At 40.5% G+C, this 12410-nt stretch overlaps 1 protein-coding gene across 3 annotated transcripts in view; it reads left to right on the forward strand.

Moving 5' to 3' along the window:
• Window positions 1-12410, forward strand: part of LOC128771890 (1-phosphatidylinositol 4,5-bisphosphate phosphodiesterase beta-4-like) — a 40048-nt gene that overhangs the window by 11151 nt on the left and 16487 nt on the right. For 2 of the 3 annotated variants that reach the window (XM_053887729.1, XM_053887731.1), the window contains exons 3-7: window positions 171-238; window positions 8182-8279; window positions 10350-10430; window positions 10500-10559; window positions 12189-12332. In XM_053887729.1, coding sequence (XP_053743704.1) covers window positions 8196-8279; window positions 10350-10430; window positions 10500-10559; window positions 12189-12332 — 369 coding nt within the window. In that variant the 5' untranslated portion in view covers window positions 171-238; window positions 8182-8195. Of the gene's footprint in view, window positions 1-170; window positions 239-303; window positions 355-8181; window positions 8280-10349; window positions 10431-10499; window positions 10560-12188; window positions 12333-12410 lie in introns of all 3 variants that reach the window. The other variant, XM_053887730.1, reaches the window with a different exon arrangement.

A 12410-nucleotide genomic window follows, 5' to 3' on the forward strand; every position in this document is an offset into this window, starting at 1 on the left:
GGCCTGAAATACACCCCATTGATGTGAACAGAGAGTGAGATATAAGGCCTTGTACTTCATGACTATCTGGTGTATTATTTGTTTAAAACGATATACTGTATATAAAATGTATGTGCCCGTGGTGTTGTGTCCTGTCCCTCAACCACTTCACTCTCTTTATCTCCCTTTAGAGCGGCCAAGTGCTATCCTTCAGTGTTCCCCAGCCCCCCCAGTATTCTGCCCCAGTGTTTGTCACTTGGTAAGTACGCTCATATTCGCCCACTCTCTTACATATACATGACCAAGGCTTTCGATGTTTTCCAGTCCTCGACCCGATTCCTATCTCGGGACCTTCAACTGCACTTCACCCTCACGGTAAAAACAGATTTTGGCAGAGAAAAAAAACAACTTCACAGTGAAACCAACAGAAACCACATTAGTATTTACTTCAGAGACAAAATGTTGCCCTTGGTCATAAACCGATTTACTTAATATTCTTCTGTTACATTGGAAGCACACTGCAGCTTTTGGTAATAATAATAATAATAATAATAATAATGGATGCTTCTATTTAGCACCATATGCAGATTATCATGCAGTGAGATTCAAGTGTGATTGTCAAAAGATAGATTCTATTGTTAAATCACTCGATATTTCTTCCAAAAAAAAAAAAAAACAGACCAAGATGCTACTGGATACAACCATGACACAAGCTGTTCTTCATGACACCATTTGAAATTGTAGATGCTCAAAACAGGTATGAGGAACTCAAAAATGACTCCACAAACTCCTACACTGTTTTGCAAAGTTATAACTATATTCAATTGGTCTATGGACGTGAAGTTCAACATTGACAACAACAATGAAAATAAAGTAGACAAACCAATTCTATGTCCCCACTGCATGACACATACAGTATATTGCAAGTGAGATGTCTGACACATTGGAACTTATTTACTCGTGTAAAATATGGCAGGCAGGGCACAGTTCTGTGAGAGAGTGACCCTCCGTGTCAGTCAATTACTCTCAAGCTAAACTTTTGGAGTTTGAATCCAGGACGACTAGAACACAAACCTAAAACCTTAATTTAACCTCTCCCTCAGTGCCCATTTCGGGGGTGTTATGCATTTGACAGCAGTCTTTAACGTTTAGATATGTGTGTTCTCTGCTCAGGCCTGAGGGGGTGTTTGGCCAGCAATGGCTATGAGTCCCTCTGTCACTATAAATACTCTCTAGGATCCCATTCAGAAGCTGTTTGTGTGTGTATGGTCTGTGTGTGTGTGTATATGCATGACGCCACTGCAGAGGCTATTACTGGTCAGCGAGGTTGCTATGGTGACCAGTGGTGTCTGGGAGTAGCAACATCTGTGGAGTGTGTTTTTCTTCTATGACAGACAGGTTTTCCTCTTCTCTCCCTGTTTTTTTTTCATTTCTATTCCCTGGACTCTAACCCAAGTAAGAGCAGAGCAAATGCTTGTTTTCATTGAGCTGTGTGCAAACCCCAGGATCTTTATTCATCAAGTTGGTAAACAGTGTTACAGAACTGATTTCAGAACATCTTGGGTTCAGCTGCTCGTTCGCTGCAAACCCGCCAACTGTCAATCCGCCTCCTGGGATTCAGGGACTCTTCATCTGACTGTTTGGCAATGGAAAGCTCTCATTCTGGGGAAGCATTTAACCTCTGACCTTCATCCATCCGGAGCTCTGCTCTCTATATGGACATGTTCTCCCTCCTTTGCTCATTTCTTCTGGCTGCCTTATCAGAAGCTCAGCAGGGCACACATTCTCTTTTTTATAGGTACTTATTTGGGCAATAGGAGAAATCCTCTTTTTCAACACCCTCCCATCCGTTAAAACGACCCATTTAGGAATCTAGTCTTGGGTATTTACTAGTTTTCTAGTGTCCCGCGAATAGAATTTGTGTCATGTCAAAATGAGGTTTTATAATTCTGTTTAGAAAAAATAAAAAGGTAAGTCATTATTTGTTTTCTCCTATTTTTTGGACATAGTGGAGAAAAACATTTCCTGAACAGATTCTTTTACAGCCTCGTGAACATGTCAGTTGACAGTGTTATGTTTGAGAAAAGGGAGTTTTATTAAAACTGACACTGTGATTCTCCGATGAAGAATGGTTCAACAGAATGAGCATCATCTGCCAAAAATTCAACCCACCTCACATTCATGTCCAAATCTCCAATCCCCATTGATATTTTACACAGGTCAATCTCAGTCATGTGATTTGCTCTTCTTTAGATTTCTGACCATGTTTGGACAAATGTTCGACACAGTCTTTGTGTAGTTGGACAAACCAAACCTTCGACCTCCTAATCCGCTCCAAACGAGACCATCACACACACACACACACACACACAACATGGTGTTGCTCAGCATCGTAAGTCTGTGATGTAACATGGTAATTTTGGGATAATTCTCTCTTTTCACTCTGCAGGCATCTGTGCAGAAAGGCCAGTTACCTAACATTCATGTCCAAGCACTGCAACTATGCAGTCTCTGTCACCTCTGTGTGTTACTTTCAAGTTGTGTACTTGCAGAGAAATAGTTCTAAACTTTAAATATTAAACTAAGTATCAAACTAAGCCCATTTGCCTTTAATGCCAAAGAAAAAGCCAAAAATAATTTAATACTGTCATCTATGACCTATGACCTATGACGGTTGTGCATTAATTAAATCTGAAATTTAAGCATAATCTGATAACACATCCGAAATGGAGTACAGTAACCAATGGTGTAACTCATATAAACTTCATCCATTATCCGCTTGTTACAACAACAAAAAAAGCCAAGCGCCTGCGGAGACAAATGTTTGAAGATTATGGATGCTGTTTTGGATAAATGGTTGTAATGCGTTGCTCTGACCACGCCACCTCATTACATAAAGGGAACTCCATGGCTAAATGCCTTTCTGAAATTGCACATGCTCAGTCACTGTTCTAAATACCACAATTGAGATTGTTGATATCCCGGGGACAGCCCTTATCCTAATCTCTCCATGCTTCCTCCCTTTTTTCCCTTCTGTGGGGCTCAGTGTTCGTGATAGAAGGCATTGCCCTTTGGTCTATTGAGCCCTCTGTCTGTCTGCCCCTCTCTCACACACACACTGTTGAGTACGTACTGGAGGGCATCATTTATAAGGTGGAGACTCTGTCCATTAGGGCATGTGTTAAATTCTTTGTATAACTCAATTTGTCAGCGGCTGGGTGTGCATGACTATATATAGAGCTGTTCTGAGTGTGTGTGTGCGTGCCTCAGTATGGATAGTTGATTTAACTATTTCACATCTGCCATCTCTACTTGACCAGAACGTACTGCCTTTTTTCGTATTCAACACTCACGTTTGTGACTTGCAGTCGAATTCAGAGTGAGTCACTGATACACAAGCCCAATGAGAATGTTGGTGTTCAGCTGTTATGAAAGTGTTTATAATGGTCATTTGTCATGGGAAAGTACTTTCATTGAAATTATGCAGTATCTGTAACCATAGTAACTTGAAAAACAAATGTAGAAAACAGTCTTGTGCTTTTGGCTTGTGGAATGTTTTTTTTACATTTTTGAGACTAAAGCAATGATTCTTTGTTACAAGACCGCCAGACTATAACCAAGATAGAAATACATGTTTAATTTAAAATAATAATTTGCTCTCAAACAATATTATCTATTTTATGGAAATGGTTGATGTTGTTTGCAGAGTTGAGACCACTATGTATGGCTGGGCTCCCATGCAGCTATGTGTGTTAACTACCTGTAATGCAGGATGGAATCGTGTTGTTAAGCTGTATATAGCGTAGATTCAGTTTGGCCCCTCCACCACTTGAATCGATAATCGGCTTATTCAGCTGTCAGTCACACCTCTACATAAGACGGCCACGTGGGCTAACAAAAACACACTCGATGTCTTTAAACAGACAAACATAAACAAATGAGCCCACTTAATTCTGGCGTGAGATATTCTCAGCTGCAAACTGCCACAGGCAAGTCATAATCACTTGGCATTCAGCATGAAAAAAGTCAACCTCACAAATATTTTCACTTCCGTTAGTCTAATATTCACAAAGACCTGGGGCCGGACTGTGCACACCCAGTGTTGCTGTCGGTGAATATTGAGATGAGTGATGCTGTGCACACACATACATTTGTATTGCTATCCCTGTGGGGACATTGTGAGCTTTCTCATTGCCATAATGCTTTCCCCAGCCTCTCACCCTAAACCTAACCATCCAAAACACATGGCTCACCTTAACCAGGACTCCGAACCAAATTGAAACCCAATTATGATCTCTACATTATTTTGAAGTTTTCATCCTCAAATTGAGGTTTGGACCTGTGGGGACCGGCAAAAGGTTCCGCGCAAAGACATAAGGTCCCAACGAGGAGAGTTTTTTTGTCAAGAATTGGTCCCCACGATGCACTATAAACAACAGCTTGCACGCACACACACACACGCAGACACACACACACACAGGATCTCCATCCGTGTTAAGGTAAGTACATGTTTACTCAATGATTTGCTGCACTCATTTTTATACCTGCCCCACAGTGGCCTCGATTGGAATATGGACCGCTCATTGTTTTTCACTTTGTTTTTGTTATCAAATACTGTATTTCCTGTTGAGGGCATTGATGCATGACTGTTGTATATTTCCGGGCCTCCTATGCAATGCGCTAAGTAAACAAAGCAAACATTTACCGGGCTGCTCGCTGGTTTAAATGGACTGACTACTCATATTGAATGCATTAATGTGTTCTTTTCTGGAAATTACATACTGTATTTGTTATTCGAGCTGGATGCTTGGTGATGTAATGAAGCCTACTGGTCTACTCTCTGCCGTCAAGTACTTGATGCTTATCTATTTATCAGTTTATCACATTTTGCTTGCCATAAGTAGATGGCAAGCTTAGTTCATAATACAGTCAAACCTGGGTTCATGAGTTTAGTTGGTTTCAAGGTGCAGCTTGCAGCCTGGAACGTTATCAGGCTCAGACAAATTTTACCACTCACCAAACTGTCGCTTCAGATCTAGCATTTATTTCCTCCATCATTACAACAGTAATCGGTCGATGCATCCTAATAGCACTTGTCACTTTCTTGGCAGCCCAACTGAGGCCTGGTTTCAAGCCAGAAATATGTGTTGCACAGCCCGATCGATGTGTCCCCTGGGTGAAAGTGCTTTTTTCCAACATTTAACTTAAAGTTGTGAACTATGGAACCGGCAAAAAAAGAAGGAAAGCACAGGGCACACACTTGTTGTTCTGTTGACCTCAAAGGATTGATTCTTGAAATACAATCTTTCATTAACATTATTCACCTGAAAAACAGAAAAAAAGTTAAAATGTTTTGTTGTTTTACATTGCACACCATGTCCATTATATTATTTTCAATGGTCCATTTGAACTTCTTCAGCGTTCATTTTGGTTGTGTCCTCTGTAAAGAGGTCATGGACATCTTGATGAGCAGACAGCCATCTAGAGAGGGAGGTAAACATGGAGAGGGGACTCCTTGAAGATTTTAAGAGAACTCACAACTCTTCCATAATTGTAAAGTTGGCCATATATGGTCAAGCAAAGGAGAAGCATGCAATTTATTGTCTGACTGCAGCTTAAAAACTCACGTAAATAAGATTCATCACGCCATCTGTTTGAAATTCGGTCGGTTTTTCTACTTAAAAAGGTACAACATGAGAGGATGACAGGAAGATTACATTAGCTGAACTTTAGATGTCTGAAATAGTTTTACAAGCTCAAGTTCATGTACCGTACTCTTAAGATGGTTGTTTGAAGACTCAATTGGAGTCCAAGCCTTTTAAAAAGTAGCGGATTCAACCTGTGGATGGAGCCAGGAGAGCTGCTAGATGGTTCTTCATATAGAACAGAAGAAAGTTCTAATGCAATTCATGATTAATGATGACGGGCTTTAGCATGTAAATGCGTTCCTTTGGCAGGAGTGGTTTCCCTTTTTACAAGTGCTCCTGAAAAATCTACCAAAAAATAAAACTTTGCTCTCAGGGGATGTCCAGTCCTGCACCTCAATAACTTGGCCAAGTTATGTGTGGCTGTCAGGAGTGAGAGTTATACAAGAAAAAGGCAGTGTAATGACTTAGATGTATGAGAATTACTAGTAGAAGTATGATCTGGGCAGCATCAACTAAGATCCTGATCTCTTGCTTCCTTGGTTGTAGTGCTAGGTTCATGCTAGGCATTTAAAAACTAATAAAAAAAAGATGGATAAGTAAGAAGAAGCTCTTATTCCCATCATCGAGTTATTTCCTGCCTTTGTTTTGAGACCCTCTCTGTCTTGTTGACGCACCACATGGGTTAACCTCTGCAAGAGTCTTGGCACCCATCCACTTGCTGTGGGCACTTTTGGCCGGAACAAAGGCATAAGCCTCATCAAAATTCACTGGTCACCATTTGACCGTGTCCCGAGTCGACCTGCCGTGGCAAGCTTACTGATGTAACCTAATTTTAGCTTATGAGGTGTGGGACCGCTGGGTGCTACCCTAGCTGCCATCGCAGATAAAAAGGATAGGAACAGTCTGCCTCCTGGGGCTCTTGACTCTTACAATTATCTCATTGTCAGGGTCTGGACAGAGGTTTGGCTCTCACACACTTCTCTGCACTGCTTCTCAAGTGCACACCAACGATTTGCCTGGAGATGCAACCTGAAACTTAGCATCCGTCTTTTGTCATCATTGTCTAACTTAGCAGTTACACATGCTGCTGTACATGTTTTTCAGTATGGAAATTTCCTCCATCTCTTTATTAATAAACAATTTTCTGATTTACCAGAAAAACAAGATATCTAAGTCCATGTTTTTGTCGCGAGAACGTCTCTTATGACACGGACAGATTTACTTCAGTGGGATTAATTGATTGACTGTATGTTGTTTGACTCTGTAGCACACTGGTCCTTGGGTGTTGGGAGGGAGGAATATGGACAAATGAATGAGTACTTTATATCACGTTTTCCTTAAGTGTCTGAAGCATGCGAGTAACCAGCTTTTGATAGCCGAGTCTTTGCAAAGGGGAAACTGTACAGTCTGTTTTAAGTAACTTTCAAACAAACAGACTTTAATTTCAGAAATTAATTTCGTGAAGAGCAGTGATCCTAAAGATTGAATATTAACTATGAGTTGTTTCTACTCACTGTTGTTTGAAGATGACCTCCTAAATACCTTTCTTCATCCTTGTTTGTCACGCCTGTGGGTTACAGTAAGCCTGCCCAGCGTGGGCCTTTCTGTACTCTCTGTTGATGTCGTGTCTGCTCTGTGATCATTGCATCAAAAGCAGACCTCTCCCCAGTGTGCTCAGCAAGCTTTCTGCCCCGGAGCCCTCTCCAGCTAGCCTCTGTCACACACAGCTGTTGGACCAGCTTGTGCTGCCAAACACAAATTTATTTTATCTCCACACTTCCTCCTTTCTTTCAACCTTGTTTTAGATAGCCTCGAACGTGTCCTGATGTAGTCTACTTGTTGTATTATTTTACTTACTACATTTACTACACTTCCAACAATATATTAATACTGCTTTCTTTTATTGCTAGATGTGAAATCCTTTTTTACCGTCTATTTTATTCAACAAGTGGTGTATGCCTATGTATCTATAAATGTAGTATGGATTCCTAGTGGTATTTTGTCTGTTATTCAGTGTACATGTGAGGGTATTGCCATTAAAAATGTGTTGCACATTGGGCCAAGGATTCCAATCGAAGCCAAATCCCACCTCTCTCTATTCCCATAATGACTTTGTACCAGCTAAGCTCTTTGTCTATATATAGTGTGTCACGTTCTCACATCTCTGACAGTTTTACTCGACACATTTGAGCTTGACGTAAGAGGAGCCTATATAATGTTCATACGTTATTACTATATACGTTTCCTGTCTTACGTGACCATACACGTGTCATACATGTCGCATCAATCTTGGGTTTTTGTTAAATTAAACGGGCAATTACATTGTCATTGTTTTTTCATTATTGTGACATGCAGATGCAGAACTTTACCACACCGAAAGTAAACCATGTTTTCTAACATGTCAAACTGCAAGCATTTGCTTTTCTCTTTTTATTGAGTAAATAAATGGCATGTAATGATGCCCTCTCCTTTGATTACCCTTTTGTCCCTTGCTTATATAAATTCAAATAATGTTTCCGTGTTTAATGGGTTCTGTCTATTTCTTGTTTTCCAGGTTTGCGAGCAGCCATGACTAAGTCCTACGAGTTCAACTGGCAGAAGCACCTGCCCAAGTTCATGCAAGAGGGCGCCTCATTCGACAGGTTTGATGAGGTACGTCAAAAAAACATTCAATTTACCGGTGAAAGTGGCACATTTGGAGAACATTTTGGCTCCTTACAACATTGTATCTTCTACTGTGTAGCCAGTGTTAGCAGTCTGTTGCTCAGCCAAGTCACCATTTACTCTTTAAAACATGTGTATTTACTTTAAAATCATCTCTAATTAAATATAATAAAATGATGGGTTGACATTTTTACTTATTTTTTATTGACTCTGTCAATATAATTTGAATATTAATACAAAGAAGTGAACTTGTGATTGGGGTCTCCATATTCAATCATGCTTTTTGACTCAAGGTGGCTCTTACAGAAAGGGGTGGGCCGTGTCCCATAGGCAGAGAAGAATACTTGGGAAAACATTCTGAAAGGAATCATCAATTGACTTGTCCAAGTGAGGCGTGAAAGTGGGCCGACATGTTTCTGAAGAGAGTCCTCAGAGTGCTGCAGTTGCTTCTTAGAGCCAAGCTTAAGCAGGGCAACCCCATCCCTGCGACTGAAGGCACTTCATAAAGCCTGTCTTTTTAGTCATATACATGTAAGGGATTGTTCTCAGGCAGTATAATACGACATCTAATATCGTGGAGTGTTTTGGTCTTGTGTTGCTCTTTTCTTTGGCGTTTTGTGGTGAACGTCCCATGTAGAGGTGACACGTCACAAAAGAGCCACAATCCCAATGGATTTCCAATGTTCATCGATAAGAAATAATTGATTGCTTTGCTGTTGAAATGTCAGGAGATGGCCGGGTCAAAGGTTAAATATATCCTCAACATTCAGGCAGGGTGTTAGCCAAAGGGCTCCCTTCCTTTGTTTCAGTCTTTGTCCCCACACATGGGAAATCAATCAGTTGAGGTGGGACTTGTCTTCTGCGTCTTATGCCTGAATTTCTATGTACTGTGTCTGTTGCTCTTGGGACGATTTTTCTTTGTCCTGTGTTTTCAGGTTTAAAGTAATGATTACAGGCACATCTTTGCCAAAGAACTTTTAACAAACAATTACAAAAAAAGGCAAACATTAGCACCTACATTCAGCATTTTTTGTTATACGTTAATACCTCTCAGCATCCCAATTTTATTTTTGACTGTGTACCAAATGTTTCCGAGTCCTTGAAGGTTGTGTGGGGGCGTGGCTCTTATAATACATCGTTGCAGGTTTGAAACAGCTGCAGTTTTTGTGGCAAAATATACTTTGTATTACAATGTGGTTTGTTGCAAGTAGGGCTTTGGGACCTTCAGCTGATTGTTTCTTTCTGCTTGACAAGTTGCGTTGCCTGCTGGCTGTTTTTTTAGTTCTTTGTTTGTGTTTTCTATTCTGTGTCTCTGAAGCTTTCGTCAGTCCAAATTCTGAAGAAAGACCGTTGAGTTCAAATGGAAATGGAATTGTTCCAATGGTTTTCATATGAAAAAATAGGAGCTATTGTAGAACAGACAAATAAGAAGCTGGCCTGTTTTTATTTATTCTTTGGAGTTCTGAAGGAGCAGCAGCAAAATAGTGAGGAAAATAAACATGTGTTTGTGTGTCACCGTGCTCCATATTTCTAATATTAGAGTTAGGGTGACCTGGCAACTGATGACCTCTCTTCAGTCCTCTGAAGTGTGATTTGACAGTACTGTGTCACAGCTTCATGCAGCAGACTGAATTGAGGGAAAAAATTGTTTTCATCGATAAATATTATGACAGACAGCCCTGACTTGATGATCACCATAACCTGCGACGACTCCTTGAATACATGCGCGCAGAGACGCTCAAATACATCAGGTGTCCATCGTTTACTGCGCTGTGTTGCCATGGAATGATGTTTGCATTCAGAAGAACATGTCTGTGACATTTATCTCACTGTGTGTTTGCTGGAGAAACCTGTCCCATGTCCTTTGCACGCAATGTCTGTGTAAAGTGAATATATTTGCACATCGTTTAAAAAAAAAACGTGTCTGCTTGCATAACCTTGAAGATACATTTTAGATAATGTAATTGTGCTATGGCATTGGGTTGACAGCATAAACCGTTATTGTTCTTTTGGATGACTATTGTCTTGTGATTGTTGATATTTTTTCCTTCTTCCCAGGACCCCTATATATTTGAGCCCAACTGTCAGATGAAGGTGGACGAGTATGGGTTTTTCATCACCTGGAAAAGTGAAGGAAAGGTAGGTCATTGAAGAGCATAAATTTTCTAAGTTTTGTCTCTTTCCCTCAATTTTCTGTGTGCTTTGCAGGAAGGCCAAGTGCTGGAGTGTTCACTAATAAACAGTATCCGTGTTGGTGGCATCCCAAAGGTGAGACATCAGTCACAACCTCTCCAGACTTCTGTGCAGCCCATCATTTCAGGAAGCGTTATGTTACAGCCAAACTGCGACAAGATTTTTGATTTGAGCTGTTGCACAGTTTGGAAGTAAAAGTGCAACTTTGAGGTGATAAAATGTAAATATACATGTCTTTCCCACAGTTTCCATGTGCACGCTTTTGTGTAGACATTGACGCTTAATAATTAATACAATATTTATCTATCTCATCTTGAGTAACGTTTTTCAAACGCACCGTCATTTGCTCTTCTGCTTTTATTTGCATCCTGATTAAATCTTTTTAACCTTTAAATGTTCATCAACTGTATAAGCAGTGGGTTGTTATTGTGTTGCGCTCTTAAGGACTTAAGGATTTTTAAATTTGGACCATCAGGAATTAAGGCAGTTTTTCTAAAATGATTTTAGTTTGATTTAAATTATTTTATCTACTGTAAACTGGCATGAAGACGTGCCATACATGAATGTGATCTGGACATCCGTGACTGCTCTTCCTCACGCTGAAAGGAAAACATTGCCGTCGCTTAAAAGCAGGCCTGTGTAGAGATTAGTCTGAGAAGTAGGAATATTTTCGGGTTGAGTTCTGCCATGCGCTTCACTCTCAAATCAAGATTTAGAGGAGTGCGAAGACATTAAGTGCGCTACTCTTTTGTTCATCTTTGAAGCTGTCTCTCCTGCATTTGACCCAGAGAGTTGAGGCTGACTCACTGGTGTAAGACATTCCCCCTCAATTGGAAAGGCTGTAGTCAAGGGAACTAAACCTGCAACAGTGCAGCACAACATTTCATGTTTTTATGGACCAACGTATGGATGTAAATAACATTTTATCATTGTAGTGAATGTTTATGTTGACCAGTTGAAATGAAGAAGCCAGTCTCATTAGGATTCTGTCAGTGTGTGTCAAGAGCTTGACGAAATACTGATGTGCGCTGTTTATATAGATTATATCAGTTTGCATTCATATTGTTGACTTCGGTGGGAACACTGTGCACACCGTGCATGTCTAAGCTCACGTATACAGATAATGCAGCCTGATAACGGCTTCCTCTGTTTGTAGCCGCTGATCTTTTGACTCTAAAGCAGGAACACCAGCTCTCAAAGTCGCAGCTGCTAATTTAATGAAAGTGAAAAGATAAATGGTGTTAGCTGATTGTTGGAGATGAAAAACAGCAGAGCCTATCACCTTTCTCAGTCAATTCAATTACAGGACGAAAACATTGCAATGTCCCAGAGAGACCGTGCTGGTCCAGTGAATTGAAGTGGAACGAGAGGGTCGGTGTGTTGAGGGAATTGCTTGCTAATTGATAAGAGGCTGAAAAGTTTAAAGTTGCTGTGTATAATAAATGTAAAATCACATTTGAATCACATTAAAACAGCCCTTTGGAAATTATTTTTTGGTTTCATGCCTCCAGCATAACATTTCAACGTGCTGTAGCCAAGTAATCTTAGAAAGTGTTTACCATAACACATTATTTTTAAGTGAGTCTTCATGTTCTCTGCTTCCTTGCTGTGAGTTTATAATGTTATAATGTCACCTCTTATGTTGTTACAACATATTCCAAAAATGTATTTTCACTCTACAGCATTTCTTGCTTTCCTTTTTAGGACCCCAAGATCTTGTCATCATTTGAGGCCCTGGGGAAAACAGAAGCTGACCTGGAAGGATGCATCATATGCATCTGCAGCGGCACAGACCTGGTCAACCTCAACTTCATGTTCATGGTGGCAGAGAACCCAGACACAGCCCGGGTAAACATGCCGACTCGGACACGCTCCGCTCTGACCCTTCGGTTGAACATTAGTCAATCTTGAGTTAAGACACCGTAA

The sequence above is a fragment of the Synchiropus splendidus genome, chromosome 15 (assembly GCF_027744825.2).
Source record: "Synchiropus splendidus isolate RoL2022-P1 chromosome 15, RoL_Sspl_1.0, whole genome shotgun sequence".
Classification (NCBI taxonomy): Eukaryota; Metazoa; Chordata; class Actinopteri; order Syngnathiformes; family Callionymidae; genus Synchiropus; species Synchiropus splendidus.